The sequence below is a fragment of the Electrona antarctica genome (assembly GCF_951216825.1).
Source record: "Electrona antarctica genome assembly, chromosome: 2".
Lineage (NCBI taxonomy): Eukaryota > Metazoa > Chordata > Actinopteri > Myctophiformes > Myctophidae > Electrona > Electrona antarctica.
Window position 1 is genome coordinate 39,557,910 of NC_136807.1, and position 13,484 is coordinate 39,571,393.

At 46.7% G+C, this 13,484-nt stretch overlaps 2 protein-coding genes across 2 annotated transcripts in view; one reads left to right on the forward strand and one right to left on the reverse strand.

The window, feature by feature from the left end:
• The window catches only part of lrp1ab (low density lipoprotein receptor-related protein 1Ab), a 177,830-nt gene that overhangs the window by 119,350 nt on the left and 44,996 nt on the right, over positions 1-13,484 (forward strand). Inside the window, exons 39-47 of the mRNA XM_079517462.1 lie at positions 208-359; positions 706-830; positions 1,350-1,724; positions 7,789-7,978; positions 8,259-8,463; positions 10,713-10,905; positions 11,015-11,140; positions 12,721-12,849; positions 13,346-13,465. Coding sequence (XP_079373588.1) covers positions 208-359; positions 706-830; positions 1,350-1,724; positions 7,789-7,978; positions 8,259-8,463; positions 10,713-10,905; positions 11,015-11,140; positions 12,721-12,849; positions 13,346-13,465 — 1,615 coding nt within the window. The remainder of the gene's footprint in view (positions 1-207; positions 360-705; positions 831-1,349; positions 1,725-7,788; positions 7,979-8,258; positions 8,464-10,712; positions 10,906-11,014; positions 11,141-12,720; positions 12,850-13,345; positions 13,466-13,484) is intronic.
• LOC306943025 (galanin receptor type 1) lies at positions 4,366-5,409 on the reverse strand (the record flags this gene model as incomplete). Its single annotated transcript, XM_079529230.1, has 1 exon — positions 4,366-5,409. The coding sequence occupies one exon, from the start codon at positions 5,407-5,409 to the stop codon at positions 4,366-4,368; it is 1,044 nt and encodes a 347-aa protein (XP_079385356.1).

Below are 13,484 nucleotides of genomic sequence, written 5' to 3' on the forward strand. Positions count from 1 at the left end.
TAAAGGTCTTATCTTAGTTCTTTTGCATAATGCAAACAATAAAAATCTTTTGAAATAAAGCTTCAGGGAAAACAACCAAATGCAAAACAAACAAATAAATGATGTTCTGTATATATCGAGAGATTTATTCTTTGTCCGCTTCATTTTTGTATGTATTTTTTCAACTCAAACTGATTGTGTTGTGTATGTGGTGGTGTTCCCATCCAGGAGGGTCTTCTGTACTGGTGCGACGCCAGGACGGACAAGATCGAGCGTATCAACCTGGAGACGGGAGAGAACAGGGAGCTGGTTCTGAACAACAACAACATGGACATGTTCGCTGTGTCCGTCTTTGAGGAGTACATCTACTGGAGTGACCGGTCAGTACTCTGTCCAGCTTCATCTATTCATGCCTTCATTTGTTCCACCAACCTTTGAGCAGCCATCCAGCTATACATCCGTCCTCAACACTTCAAACCTAGCTGCCCTATCTATTCTGGGGCAAACGTTCGGCGAAAATAGCCACTTTACAAGCTCACGTCACAATGCCACACGTTTGGAGCTTGTATTATTTTCGGCAAAGATATATTGTGTGTAGAGGGGAAACTAGAGGGGAAAAGAGGTGTGCTAGTATAGACATCTGGGTTACTACTACCTGAAATGCATGAATGTATTTGAATCATGTGTTAAATTAACATTCAATGTCATGTTTGTGTTGTCCCCTAGGACTCATGCCAATGGCTCCATCAAGAGAGGCAACAAAGACAACGCCACGGATTCGGTCCAGCTCAGGACCGGCATCGGTGTACAGCTGAAAGACATCAAGGTTTTCAACAGAGCCAGACAGCAAGGTAGCAGACTGCTGAGAACACACACGCACACACAATAACAGATTTAACCCATTTTGGGCGGGAACCCCTTTTGGTGTTAGCATTATGTTATGCTTTAGCTATTGAAAAATAGCAGATCTACAAGCTCATAGCGCGCCACCGAGTGGCGCGCTACGAGCTTGTAGGTCTGCTATTTTTGAAAAATCGAATGACAAGACATTTTTAGAATCTGATCTCAGGTCAAAATGGGTTAACCCTTTCCCCACCGCCACCCAAGTTAGCCATCAGCCCCGGGAATTTACAGAAACACATTGTTCTCGTTCTCTTAACCCATTCAACACGGGAACCCCTTTTGGTGTTTTTAGCATTATGTTATACTTTAGCTATTGAAAAATAGCAGATCTACGACTGACATAGAAACATAGGGTTTTTCAGAAAACTGTCCTGATTTCGAAGACATTTGGTGAATCAGTTCTCAGGTCTAAATGGGTTGACAACATGCGGTCCTAAGCAGAGCGTGACATGTCTTCTTCCCCTCAGGCACCAACGTCTGCAAGGACAACAACGGCGGCTGCGAGCAGCTGTGCCTGTACCGCGGCGGAGCCGAGCGCACCTGCGCCTGCGCCCACGGCATGCTGGCCGAGGACAACCGCGGCTGCCGCGACTACGACGGCTACCTGCTGTACTCGGAGCGCACCATCCTGAAGAGCATCCACCTGTCGGACGAGACCAACCTGAACGCGCCCATCAAGCCCTTCGAGGACCCCGACCACATGAAGAACGTCATCGCGCTCAGCTTCGACTACCACGGCGGCGGGGGGAAGGGAGCCAACCGCATCTTCTTCAGCGACATCCACTTTGGCAACATCCAGCAGATCAACGACGACGGGACGGACCGCAAGATCGTGGTGGACAGTGAGTATCCATTGAGTCCTCATCGCGTGTCATTCGGGGTCAATGGGGCATAGCAGTGGGCGTGGTTATCTGGTTCCACTGACAAATCGTCCGTTCATTTTTCCCATAGAGATTTACAAAGATATGTACCGGTATATACATTATTTCAAGCTTGGAATCAAGACATCCAGGATCTTTGTGAAAAAAACCTTTTTTCAATTAAAATACAATTAAAACCGCTAAACAAAGGGTGTTTATTAAATGTATTATATCATACAATTAAATATTCAATATTTATTTTTCACAGAATCAAAGGTTTTATAGTCATGAATCACCATGATCCTGGATGGCTTGATTCTAGGCTTCAAATAATTGATATTAATATTTTTGTAAATCTCTATGGGAAAAATGAATGGCCGGTTTTTCAGTGGAACCAGAAAACCACGCCCACTGCTATCCAGCGGTATTGAGCAATTTTTTGGCAGAGTTCTCTGGGGGGATGATAACGGAATGAGCCTGTGTACGTCACTTTAACTCAAGTAGACTTCCCAGAGAATGATAAACAGTCACTCCCTAATCTAAATGGTCTGCTTCTGTTTCTCTCTACGCTCTCTGTCCAGCTGCAGCTCAGCTGGGCTGGGTACGGCTGCCATCTTTTCATTGTCTCCATTAATAATTGTGGTCTGCACTGTAAACAGCCATTCAGCACAGAGGTCCAACAACACAAAGGTCCCTGAATGAACCACTATGACCAGCACACAGCTGGAGCCTCTCGTCTAGAAGCAAACAAGCATACGTGTGCGTGCGTGTGCGCGCACACACACACACGCACACACACGGCATACCGGGGCCCTTAAAGCATTTTCTAAGTTGTTTCTATTCTGAAGAGACTTTTAAATCTCATTCTCCTTAATGATTGAACAGCAGAGATTGAAGCCCATCCTGATAAGAACTGCATTTCAAAGCCCTGGCCCAGAACAACGAGGAAGATGGAGGCAACAACAGGGAACATAATACATTGGATTTGTGATAGGAATGAACAGGGGAAACAAGGAAAGTACATGGGCTTGGTTTGTTTATTGATGGTAACATTGAGATTAGGGTTTAGAATAGTTATTCTGGTTCACTGGCTTCTCATTTGCCAGTGTTCCATCTCATTGGAAAGGGGACTTTATCACACAAAGACAGAGTGTCTAGTTCTAGCAGAGAGTGAGCATGGGACTAGTTGAAGACAGAGTGTCTAGTTCTAGCAGAGAGTGAGCATGGGACTAGTTGAAGACAGGGTGTATAGTTCTATCAGAGTGAGCATGGGACTAGTTAAAGACAGAGTGTCTAGTTCTAGCAGAGAGTGAGCATGGGACTAGTTGAAGACAGAGTGTCTAGTTCTAGCAGAGAGTGAGCATGGGACTAGTTGAAGACAGAGTGTCTAGTTCTAGCAGAGAGTGAGCATGGGACTAGTTGAAGACAGAGTGTATAGTTCTAGCAGAGAGTGAGCATGGGACTAGTTGTATAGTTCTAGCAGAGAGTGAGCATGGGACTAGTTGAAGACAGAGTGTCTAGTTCTAGCAGAGAGTGAGCATGGGACTAGTTGAAGACAGTGTCTAGTTCTAGCAGAGAGTGAGCATGGGACTAGTTGTATAGTTCTAGCAGAGAGTGAGCATGGGACTAGTTGTATAGTTCTAGCAGAGAGTGAGCATGGGACTAGTTGTATAGTTCTAGCAGAGAGTGAGCATGGGACTAGTTGTATAGTTCTAGCAGAGAGTGAGCATGGGACTAGTTGTATAGTTCTAGCAGAGAGTGAGCATGGGACTAGTTGTATAGTTCTAGCAGAGAGTGAGCATGGGACTAGTTGTATAGTTCTAGCAGAGAGTGAGCATGGGACTAGTTGAAGACAGAGTGTATAGTTCTAGCAGAGAGTGAGCATGGGACTAGTTGTATAGTTCTAGCAGAGAGTGAGCATGGGACTAGTTGAAGACAGAGTGTATAGTTCTAGCAGAGAGTGAGCATGGGACTAGTTGTATAGTTCTAGCAGAGAGTGAGCATGGGACTAGTTGAAGACAGAGTGTATAGTTCTAGCAGAGAGTGAGCATGGGACTAGTTGTATAGTTCTAGCAGAGAGTGAGCATGGGACTAGTTGAAGACAGAGTGTATAGTTCTAGCAGAGAGTGAGCATGGGACTAGTTGAAGACAGAGTGTATAGTTCTAGCAGAGAGTGAGCATGGGACTAGTTGAAGACAGAGTGTATAGTTCTAGCAGAGAGTGAGCATGGGACTAGTTGAAGACAGAGTGTATAGTTCTATCAGAGAGTGAGCATGGGACTAGTTGAAGACAGAGTGTATAGTTCTAGCAGAGAGTGAGCATGGGACTAGTTGAAGACAGAGTGTATAGTTCTAGCAGAGAGTGAGCATGGGACTAGTTGAAGACAGAGTGTATAGTTCTAGCAGAGAGTGAGCATGGGACTAGTTGAAGACAGAGTGTATAGTTCTAGCAGAGAGTGAGCATGGGACTAGTTGAAGACAGAGTGTCTAGTTCTAGCAGAGAGTGAGCATGGGACTAGTTGAAGACAGAGTGTCTAGTTCTAGCAGAGAGTGAGCATGGGACTAGTTGAAGACAGAGTGTATAGTTCTATCAGAGAGTGAGCATGGGACTAGTTGCTCCAGGGTCAGTTTTGCCCTCTGTCTGAAGTTGTGTCCAGTTCAAAAGGCTGTACAATGTCCCTGCCCAAAACACTGGGGCAGCCAAACAGACAGTCCTTGCACCACGCCCAGCGTTTCCGCCCCAGGTGCCGTAAATCCCGTCGGAACTTCTGGGACATGAACACGTAGAGCACGGGGTTGACCACCGTCGCCGAGCTGGCCAACAACCTGGCCAGGATGGCGAAGGGACGGTAAACTGAGGTGCCCGCCACGGTTCCGATGAAGGAGAACATGAGGGCGTAGGAGGGCAGCCAGAGGAGGGTGAAGACCAGCACCAGGAGAGCCGAGGTGTGGGTGACCTGGCTCTGGTAGCGCTCCAGCTGCGGTGCGCTGCCCAGCAGCCGCGCGCCCCGCAGGAAGCAGTAGATCTTGGCGTACATCAGCATGATGACGCCCAGCGGTATGGCGAAGGCGAACAGGAAGAGGGCGGTGCTGTAGACGAGCTGGCTGTTGGTGGACAGGAAGGCGAAGCAGTTAATGACACTGGATGGCGCGCTCACCGTGCGGATGGCGAACTGGGGCGCCGCCAGGGCCACGGCGGGCACCCACAGCAGGGCCACGGTCAGCTTGATGCGCCGGTGCTTGCGCGAGCGGTACGCCCAGGTGGGGTGCACCACCGTCAGGTAGCGCGTCACCGCCAGCGCCACCAGCGTGAAGACGGAGGCCGCCGAGCAGGCCACGCCCAGGAAGCTGACGGCCTTGCACAGGAGGCCGCCGAAGGGCCAGTAGCCCAGGGCGATGGCCGAGGTGTGGAAGGGCAGGCAGAGCAGGAGGAGCATGTCCGCGGCGCTGAGAGCCAGCAGCAGTGTGTCCGTGCCGTGGGGAGGCTGTCCGTTTTTCCTCCTCCTTCGACCGGTCAGGATGGTGATGACCATAGAGTGTCCCAGCAGGCCGGTCAGCAGGATGAGAGCGTCCAGGGCGGGCACCACCACCTTCACCAGGCTCTCAGTTGTTGTGTAGACGAGCACCGTGCCACGGCCAGTGCTCTTGTTCCCCTGCAATGCATCCATATTCTCCAATGCATTCATAATTAAAGGACCTTCCTTAGCGGTCTAACGGCCATTTGATGATTGACATGGCAGCAGTCTATTTGCAGTCAGTCTCTGGTCGATGCAGTGCTTTCACACTGTATTACTCACAGGCAATGTCGACGCGGCCACTGGCAGCGGCCAGACAAGCAGCCAGAATCACCCCGCTCCGCCGTGACTGATGTCTATAATTTGTACCCATTCTGGAAAAGACAATCATGCATCTGTATTCCAACATATTTTTGGTTGTTGTTTTTTTGCGTCGAGTGGCAGAAAAATCCCCACCAAAAATACATATCATCATGACCTGGCTAAAATTAGACAAAAAAGTTTTTTTCCCCAAAACAATGTCCCAATTAAACTCAGAAGTATTTGGAAATGTGATATTTACAATGTTGTTCTTTAACCTTGGGCGTGTGTTGTCTTGAAACAGCATATCCGATCATATCTGATATAAGATTCCAAGATGGGGCGGTTTCATTGAATCCGTCGAGATGGGCAGTTCGGGTGCTCGTATCGATTTGTCGGAAACCAAGCAACAGAAGACAAATTCATCCCATCGGTCAGTCACCCACCAGCGAGACGTTAAGCTGTCAATGCTACTTGATGCTAAGTGGTCACAGTGGCAGGAGGCTCGCTGTCCATTAAGAAGCTCTTCAGAGGCTTGTAATCCCTGTGATGATCCGCTGGCTGGCAGAGGGATGCTGAGCGAGTAGCTTGGTAGTACATAAAAGTGAATGGGGAAAAATCCAATGCAGGAGTGAATGGGGAAATAAAAGAAGTTGTTATTGGTTTGTATAGCATTCAGGTGAGTGAACTCCGTGTTACTCTCTCATCTGTCGGCGACAAACTGCTCTGTGTAACAGTCTTCTGGGCAGCGTTCATCCGCTGTTTGCACAGCAAGCAGGTAGTGAGATCTGGGGGAGGGGAGGAGGGTGTTTCTGCTGATCTCTATGCTGCCTTGAACCTACCGTATCACTCTACTGTACTTTATGTGTCATCTAACTTTTAAACAATGGGAGGAATGGTCGTTTTAACTGCCTCTACACCCGCCTTCATCTCGTTGTGAGACGCAACGAGAAACATTGTGTCTCGTTTTGTGCAATTATGTACTGCCTAGGAATATTAGCAATAACTACAAAGTTTCTTGTGCTGTATTGTATCGTGACACTGGGGTTTATAGCTTTCATATCTGGTATCGGAAGACACAACTGTGACTTTATGTGTTTTTGTTATTCCGTATTCACCGCTAAAGTGGCCTTTAGGTACATAAACGTTGATTGCAGGCCTCCCTCCACCCCCTCTACAATAAAAGGCAGTTATTGACTTTAGACAACGAGCAAACAGCTGTATTGGAGTGCACAGGCTTTTATTGCGGAGCAATTGTGGTCATAAACGTGGTCTCTGGTGTGACGAAAAACAGATGGATGGAAACCTTGAGAGAACACATGAGGACGATTGTTCAGTGACCTCTCCGTGATGCTGCGTGTCATGGAGCCACCCGCACATAAAAATAGGAGTCTGAGGAGGCCTGGAAATGGAGCCTGAAGGGGCAACGGAGGACATCTGTGTGATTAGTAGCTGTACGACTGCTACGATGGGGGTGGAGGTGCACGGAGAGGAGCGAGGAGGCTGTCCACTTTTATCTCCGTCTGCTCACGGCTGACTTCTTCACCCTGGCCCATTTCCCTAAAGTGACTGAAGCTGCTTCCGTGGCGGTTCCTCTTTTTCCAGAACAAGAAGTCACCATGAATAAGCGGCATCCGCGGCGAGCTGTTATTTGTGTGTGCAGGCATCCAGCCATGAAATGACAGGATGATATCGACTCTTTAAGCCCTCTCCAGGAACAGCGGGTGCACAATGGCCGCCCATCCGTCACTCAGTACTCAGTTACTGTACCAGTTCCACTCTCCTCGCCTGCCATGTCTTCCCCCCTCTTTCCTCTCCTCTCCTCTTTGACCTTGAATCTCTTGACAGTGATTCAGCGTTACCAGCTGATGCGAGCAGACGCAGTTCTTTCGAGCATCTCCTAGTGCCTTTTTTGAAATGCCTCTCTGAGGGTAACCACGCGCAAACTTGTTAATCTTTGACGATAATTAATGATCCGAGTTGAATTCTCACCCAGAGGCCCTCATTACAGGGCATCGTTAGCTCTTCTAAGAGCCCATGTCTCATTTTTATCGCTGGTTTAAAACTAATTTGTTCTTCCCGAGTGCTGTAAGAGCTTCCAGCACTAGCTCGGCTGCCAGGTACCAAAAGAACCACAGCCTGTCGTGTAGTATGTTTTGTTTTGGATACAGCATACATTATATATATTAACTGTGCTGACAGCCAAACCTCCTTCGCCTCTTGTGACCACAGGTGTGGGGTCAGTGGAGGGCCTGGCGTACCACCGCGGCTGGGACACGCTGTACTGGACCAGCTACACCACCTCCACCATCACCCGCCACACCGTGGACCAGAGCCGCTCCGTGGCCTACAACCGCAACAACGTGGTCACCATGTCTGGCGATGACCACCCCAGAGCCTTTGTCCTGGACGAGTGTCAGGAGTGAGTCATTAAGTTTAATGTTCACACACAAACACACACAGACACACACACACACAGACACAGACACACACACACACAGACACACACAAAGACACACACACACACACACATGCACGCAACTAGGACATCTTCCAACAGAGCTCTGTTTTTTTATGTTTTGAACAGCAGATTTATGTTGGATTAGTCAACCATAGCTGCTGTTAGACCAAGAACATTCTAGTTATTCTTCCCACTGCAAAGTCGTTATTTTCTTTCTCCCTGTGTCTGTTCCCCTTCCCAGCCTCATGTTCTGGACCAACTGGAACGAGCAGGCTCCCAGCATCATGAGGGCCTCTCTGAACGGGGCCAACGTGCTGGTGATCATTGGCAGCCACATCAAGACCCCCAACGGCCTGGCCATAGACCACCGCGCTGAGAAGCTCTACTTCTCCGACGCTACGCTGGACAAGATCGAACGCTGCGAATACGACGGCAGCAGCCGTTACGTGAGTTGGCCTCTCCAGGGTTTTGTTTTTTTGGGACAGTATTTTTTTTTTAAATCCAGGCCAATTTTCAAAACTCCTTCGAAATCCTAACCCAAGTTTTCTGAAAAACGGGTGGAAACTTTGTATGTCAAACGGTTCCTTATTCATTATTATTTTAAAATCAGACCAGTCTGAAGTCTAATGGTACTCTAAACATCGGGACATACATAGGTTAGGACATAGGGACATTGCTGTTCCTTGGAGTAGTTGCACCACTCAAAAACTATTTAAAATAGTGAAAATAGCTGCTCTACAAGCACACAACACCTCGCATTGCGATGCGTTGTGTGCTTGTAAACCTGCTATTTTCACTACTTTTGTGTGACACTCTTATACAGTATGAATGGCATTAATTTATGAAAAAACACTTGAAACTCGGAGATACACGATTTCTGCCGGACAGTGGCGATATACTGTATAGTAACAACTAAAATGACACGGATGCTTTCCCAGATTGAAAGGTATAACAAACGTATAGTCTTTCCAGATCTAAATGGGTTCAGTGTACAGTATGCGTGGGTTTGTAGACAGGAACCTGAGTGCAGACAATGGAAAGGACACGTAACACAGCCAGAGTTGAACCAGGACAGTGTGACTGTACCATCTGTTGAGCAACGAATGCAGCTGTTTTTCATTGGTCAAAAGTTTATCCACATGAACCCTAGTATCTGGAGGGAACATTTTGTCGAAAAATAAACAAATCTACAAGCTCACAGCGCTTCGTAATTCAACATGCAAGCTTGCAGATCAGCTACTTTGGTGCAAAGCGTTTTGTTACTAGAGATTATTAGCAGATCTACAGTAGTATAGAGCCCTGGGGTACAATCTTTGTCCCGGCTTGGAATAACCTCCCATTACACCTAAGGCAGGCAGCCAGCCTCTGTAGATAGCTTTATTCCTCTTTGAGTGCCACCTGGTGGACTAAAGAGGTAGTCCTGGGTGCCACGTGATCAGTCATTTTTACTATGAAGCTGTCATGTTTGTTTCCATCTTGAATGCTAACAGCAATAGCACCAATGCTAGCGAGCTAAGACAATGTCCATCCTGTCTCCAGAAAACACCAATATTCCTATCACGATGACCGCTAAATCAGAAATGACCTCCGAAACTCTGTTCAAAGTGCAGTGCGGACAGTGCCGTATGTTCCGAGTACAGTAAACAGCGTGGAAAGGCATGGCTAAAACAGAAGCTAATGGATATGTAGAAGCAAACGGTGCAGGCGGGGCCCTAGCAAGCGTCCCTAGCAACCGGAGCAATTCCAAAAAATGGAAAGTAGTGAGGCATTCACTACACAGATATTAACGTCCGTGTCATTATCAATCTCGTCATCTCGTCTACAGCATTCAAGGAATTAAAGCACAGCCAAGACCTATTTCTTCACACTTGCTTTTAGTTGATTTTATTTATTTAGTTATTCATGTGCTCACTGCTTTTCCTTATTCACTGCCTTTTTTGTTGCTATTTTAATGTTTTATGCTTTTGCTTTTCTTTATTGCTCTGTAAAGCACTTTGAGCTGCATTTCATGTCATGAAAGGTGCTGTACAAATAAAGTTTATTATTATTATTATTTAGAACACTATAGTAGGCTTTAACCCATTGATACCTGAGGCTGAATCTGGGAACGCCTTCTAGGGCCTGACCTAAGGTTTCTGAAAACCTTCAAATTTTGATTCATTATTTTTTTAAATAGTTATGTTTTTTCAAAAATAGCAGACCTACAAGTTCATAGCGCGCCACTCGGTGGCGCGCTATGAGCTTGTAGATCTGCTATTTTTCAATAGCTAAATTATAACAATAGCTGATGAGACACAGAGAGAGCGCCGGCATCAAGGGTAGAACAACGTATAGGTTGCACCAGGCATCAATGGGTTAACCCATTTTGGGCGGGAACCCCTTTTGGTGTTAGCGTTATGTTATGCTTTAGCTATTGAAAAATAGCAGATCTACAAGCTCATAGCGCGCCACCGAGTGGCGCGCTACGAGCTTGTAGGTCTGCTATTTTTGAAAAATCGAAGAACCACTGACATAGAAACATAGCTTTTTCAGAAAACTGTCAGGATGTAGAAGACATTTTTAGAATCTGATCTCAGGTCAAAATGGGTTAAGAGAGTTGACTATTGTTTTGACAGGGTTGACTGACATGATGCAGCACGTACAGTAAGTGGACATTAGAAATACTAACGTTGTGCTTTGTGTGCTGTGGGTCCAGGTGCTGCTGAAGAACGAGCCTGTCCATCCGTTCGGCCTGGCCGTGTATGGAGACTACATCTTCTGGACCGACTGGGTGAGGAGGGCCGTCCTCCGGGCCGACAAATACACCGGAGGCGACATGAAGGTTCTGCGCGCAGACATCCCACAGCAACCCATGGGGATTGTCGCTGTGGCTAATGACACCAACAGCTGTGAGTGTTATATTAACTGTGCAGTCTGCACTGAAGACATTTTATACAGGTAGTAAAATGCCTTTGTGGTTGACATCTAACTCTCCCATGGCGACGACGATGCTTTCAGGCGAGTTCTCTCCCTGCCGAACAAACAACGGAGGATGCCAGGACCTGTGTCTGCCCACGTCGGACGGACGGGTCAACTGCAGTTGCCGTGGAGACAGACGACTTCTGGAGGACAACACGTGCTCCGGTGAGTGAGACGGAGAGGGAGAGCATGTCTCTCTCTCTCTCTCTCTCTTTCTCTGCATTTAGTTCTCTGTCACCGCAGGACTAAAATAAAGAAGGTCATGTTCTACTCGACTAGGTCAATTAAGTTTTCCAATTACATTTTATTACAGTGCCAAATCACAACAAGTTGTCTCAAGGTTGAGTAGCGTTGACGTTGTTTTCAACTTCTAAAACGTTATTAGACAATGGAGCATTTGTGCACCGATGATTTCATTAGATGTCGTGACTCTCGTCTCTCGATGCGTCAAGACCCACTAGACCCCATGAGATAGACGTGGCTTTCCATCTCCATTTCTTCTCAAGACACTTTACGTAGTGCAGAGACTAGGGATGGGTCGATAATCATTATTATAATTTATCGAGATCAAATAAACACTCACACTAATCATATCGCAGTGATTGTAATTACTAGGATGTCCGGATACACTTTTTTTGTTCCCGATCCGTTCCCGATACCAACATTTCTGTGTTTGCCGATACCGAATACCAGAGAATAATATTTATAATAATAAAAAAAAGAAAATGACTTATTTTATCACGTGTTGTTAATAGCAGACTACTCACTCAAATGTGCACTTGCAGTTTGGCCAACTCGAAAGCAAACTCCACATGCCCCAACATTTTATTTACCTGCCATAGTGTCAACCCCTTACCCCTGTGTCAGATCGGTGGTTAGACTGCCATAGTGTCAACCCCTTACCCCTGTGTCGGATCGGTGGTTAGACTGCCATAGTGTCAACCCCTTACCCCTGTGTCGGATCGGTGGTTAGACTGCCATAGTGTCAACCCCTTACCCCTGTGTCGGATCGGTGGTTAGACTGCCATAGTGTCAACCCCTTACCCCTGTGTCGGATCGGTGGTTAGACTGCCATAGTGTCAACCCCTTACCCCTGTGTCGGATCGGTGGTTAGACTGCCATAGTGTCAACCCCTTACCCCTGTGTCGGATCGGTGGTTAGACTGCCATAGTGTCAACCCCTTACCCCTGTGTCGGATCGGTGGTTAGACTGCCATAGTGTCAACCCCTTACCCCTGTGTCGGATCGGTGGTTAGACTGGCATCGATACCGATATGACCAAAAAGGGATGATACTGATACAGTATCCCTAATTTAAATTTATTGTTATTCTTATTTCACCCTGACAAATAAACTTGTCTAAACTTGTAGATCGGCTAATTCTCGCAGAGGTTTCCCCCAAAATAGAAATGCTAGGGGTTCTAGTAATACAAAAGTGCCATTTTAAGTTGTAAGCATACTAGAGCAGTGCCCGTGGGGCCTCTACAGCGGTGCCCGTTGTGCACTGGCCTACTTGGAACGATGCAAGTTGGAAATGCATGCCCCACCCAGATATTATGCGTTGGACATTAATCGCAATTATTTTTGTAATTTCTCATATCGTCCCATACCTAGCAGAGACACAACAAAAAAGGTCAAATGCCTGTGACTAAGCAAAAAAGGTCAAATGCCTGTGACTAAGCAGAGGCACAACAAAAAAGGTCAAATGCCTGTGAGTGACTAACCTCAAACATATGTGCTCTGCCAGCTCTGAACATATCCTGCGGCAGTGTGGATGACTTTGAGTGTGGCAATGGTGACTGCATCAACTACAGTCTGACCTGTGATGGCATGGCCCACTGCAAGGACAAGTCTGACGAGAAGCAGTCCTACTGCGGTGAGTTTCTGGACCCGACTATTGGGTGCATGACTGCATGTACAGTACAATTATACAGTACGGGTATAGGTGTACTGTAGGGGAATTGGACAGTTGTCTTCTCCTTATGACTAGAAAACGGGTCTATGCATTTATACTGATATGCTTTTATTTTCTTTATTAATTTACTATTGACCTTGATGTATTTATGAATATTATTATTATTACTATTATTGCTGCTTTAATCTCTGAAGAACGTTAACACTTAAACACTAGCTCTATTCTAAGACTCCTCCATTTTTCCCTCTCCACTATCTTCTCTGAAAATAGGCAATCTATACAAGCTTACAACACGCCACATTGTGAGACTGTAGATTGGCAATTTTTGCCAAAATGTTCACTCCATAATAGGGACACTAGGGTTCTTGTGGTTAGCAAAAGAATTCTACTATTTTGTAGCCGGACACAAGATGTAACCTCAAAGCTTGAATCAATATCAATTGCTGCTCCTCCACAGCAAATCGCCTGTGTAAGAAAGGCTACAGACGCTGTATCAACGGCCGCTGCATCGGCCATCAGTTCTGGTGTGACGGCACAGACGACTGCGGCGACCACTCGGATGAACTGCCCTGCAACAGTAAGATGGCCTCTGTTTG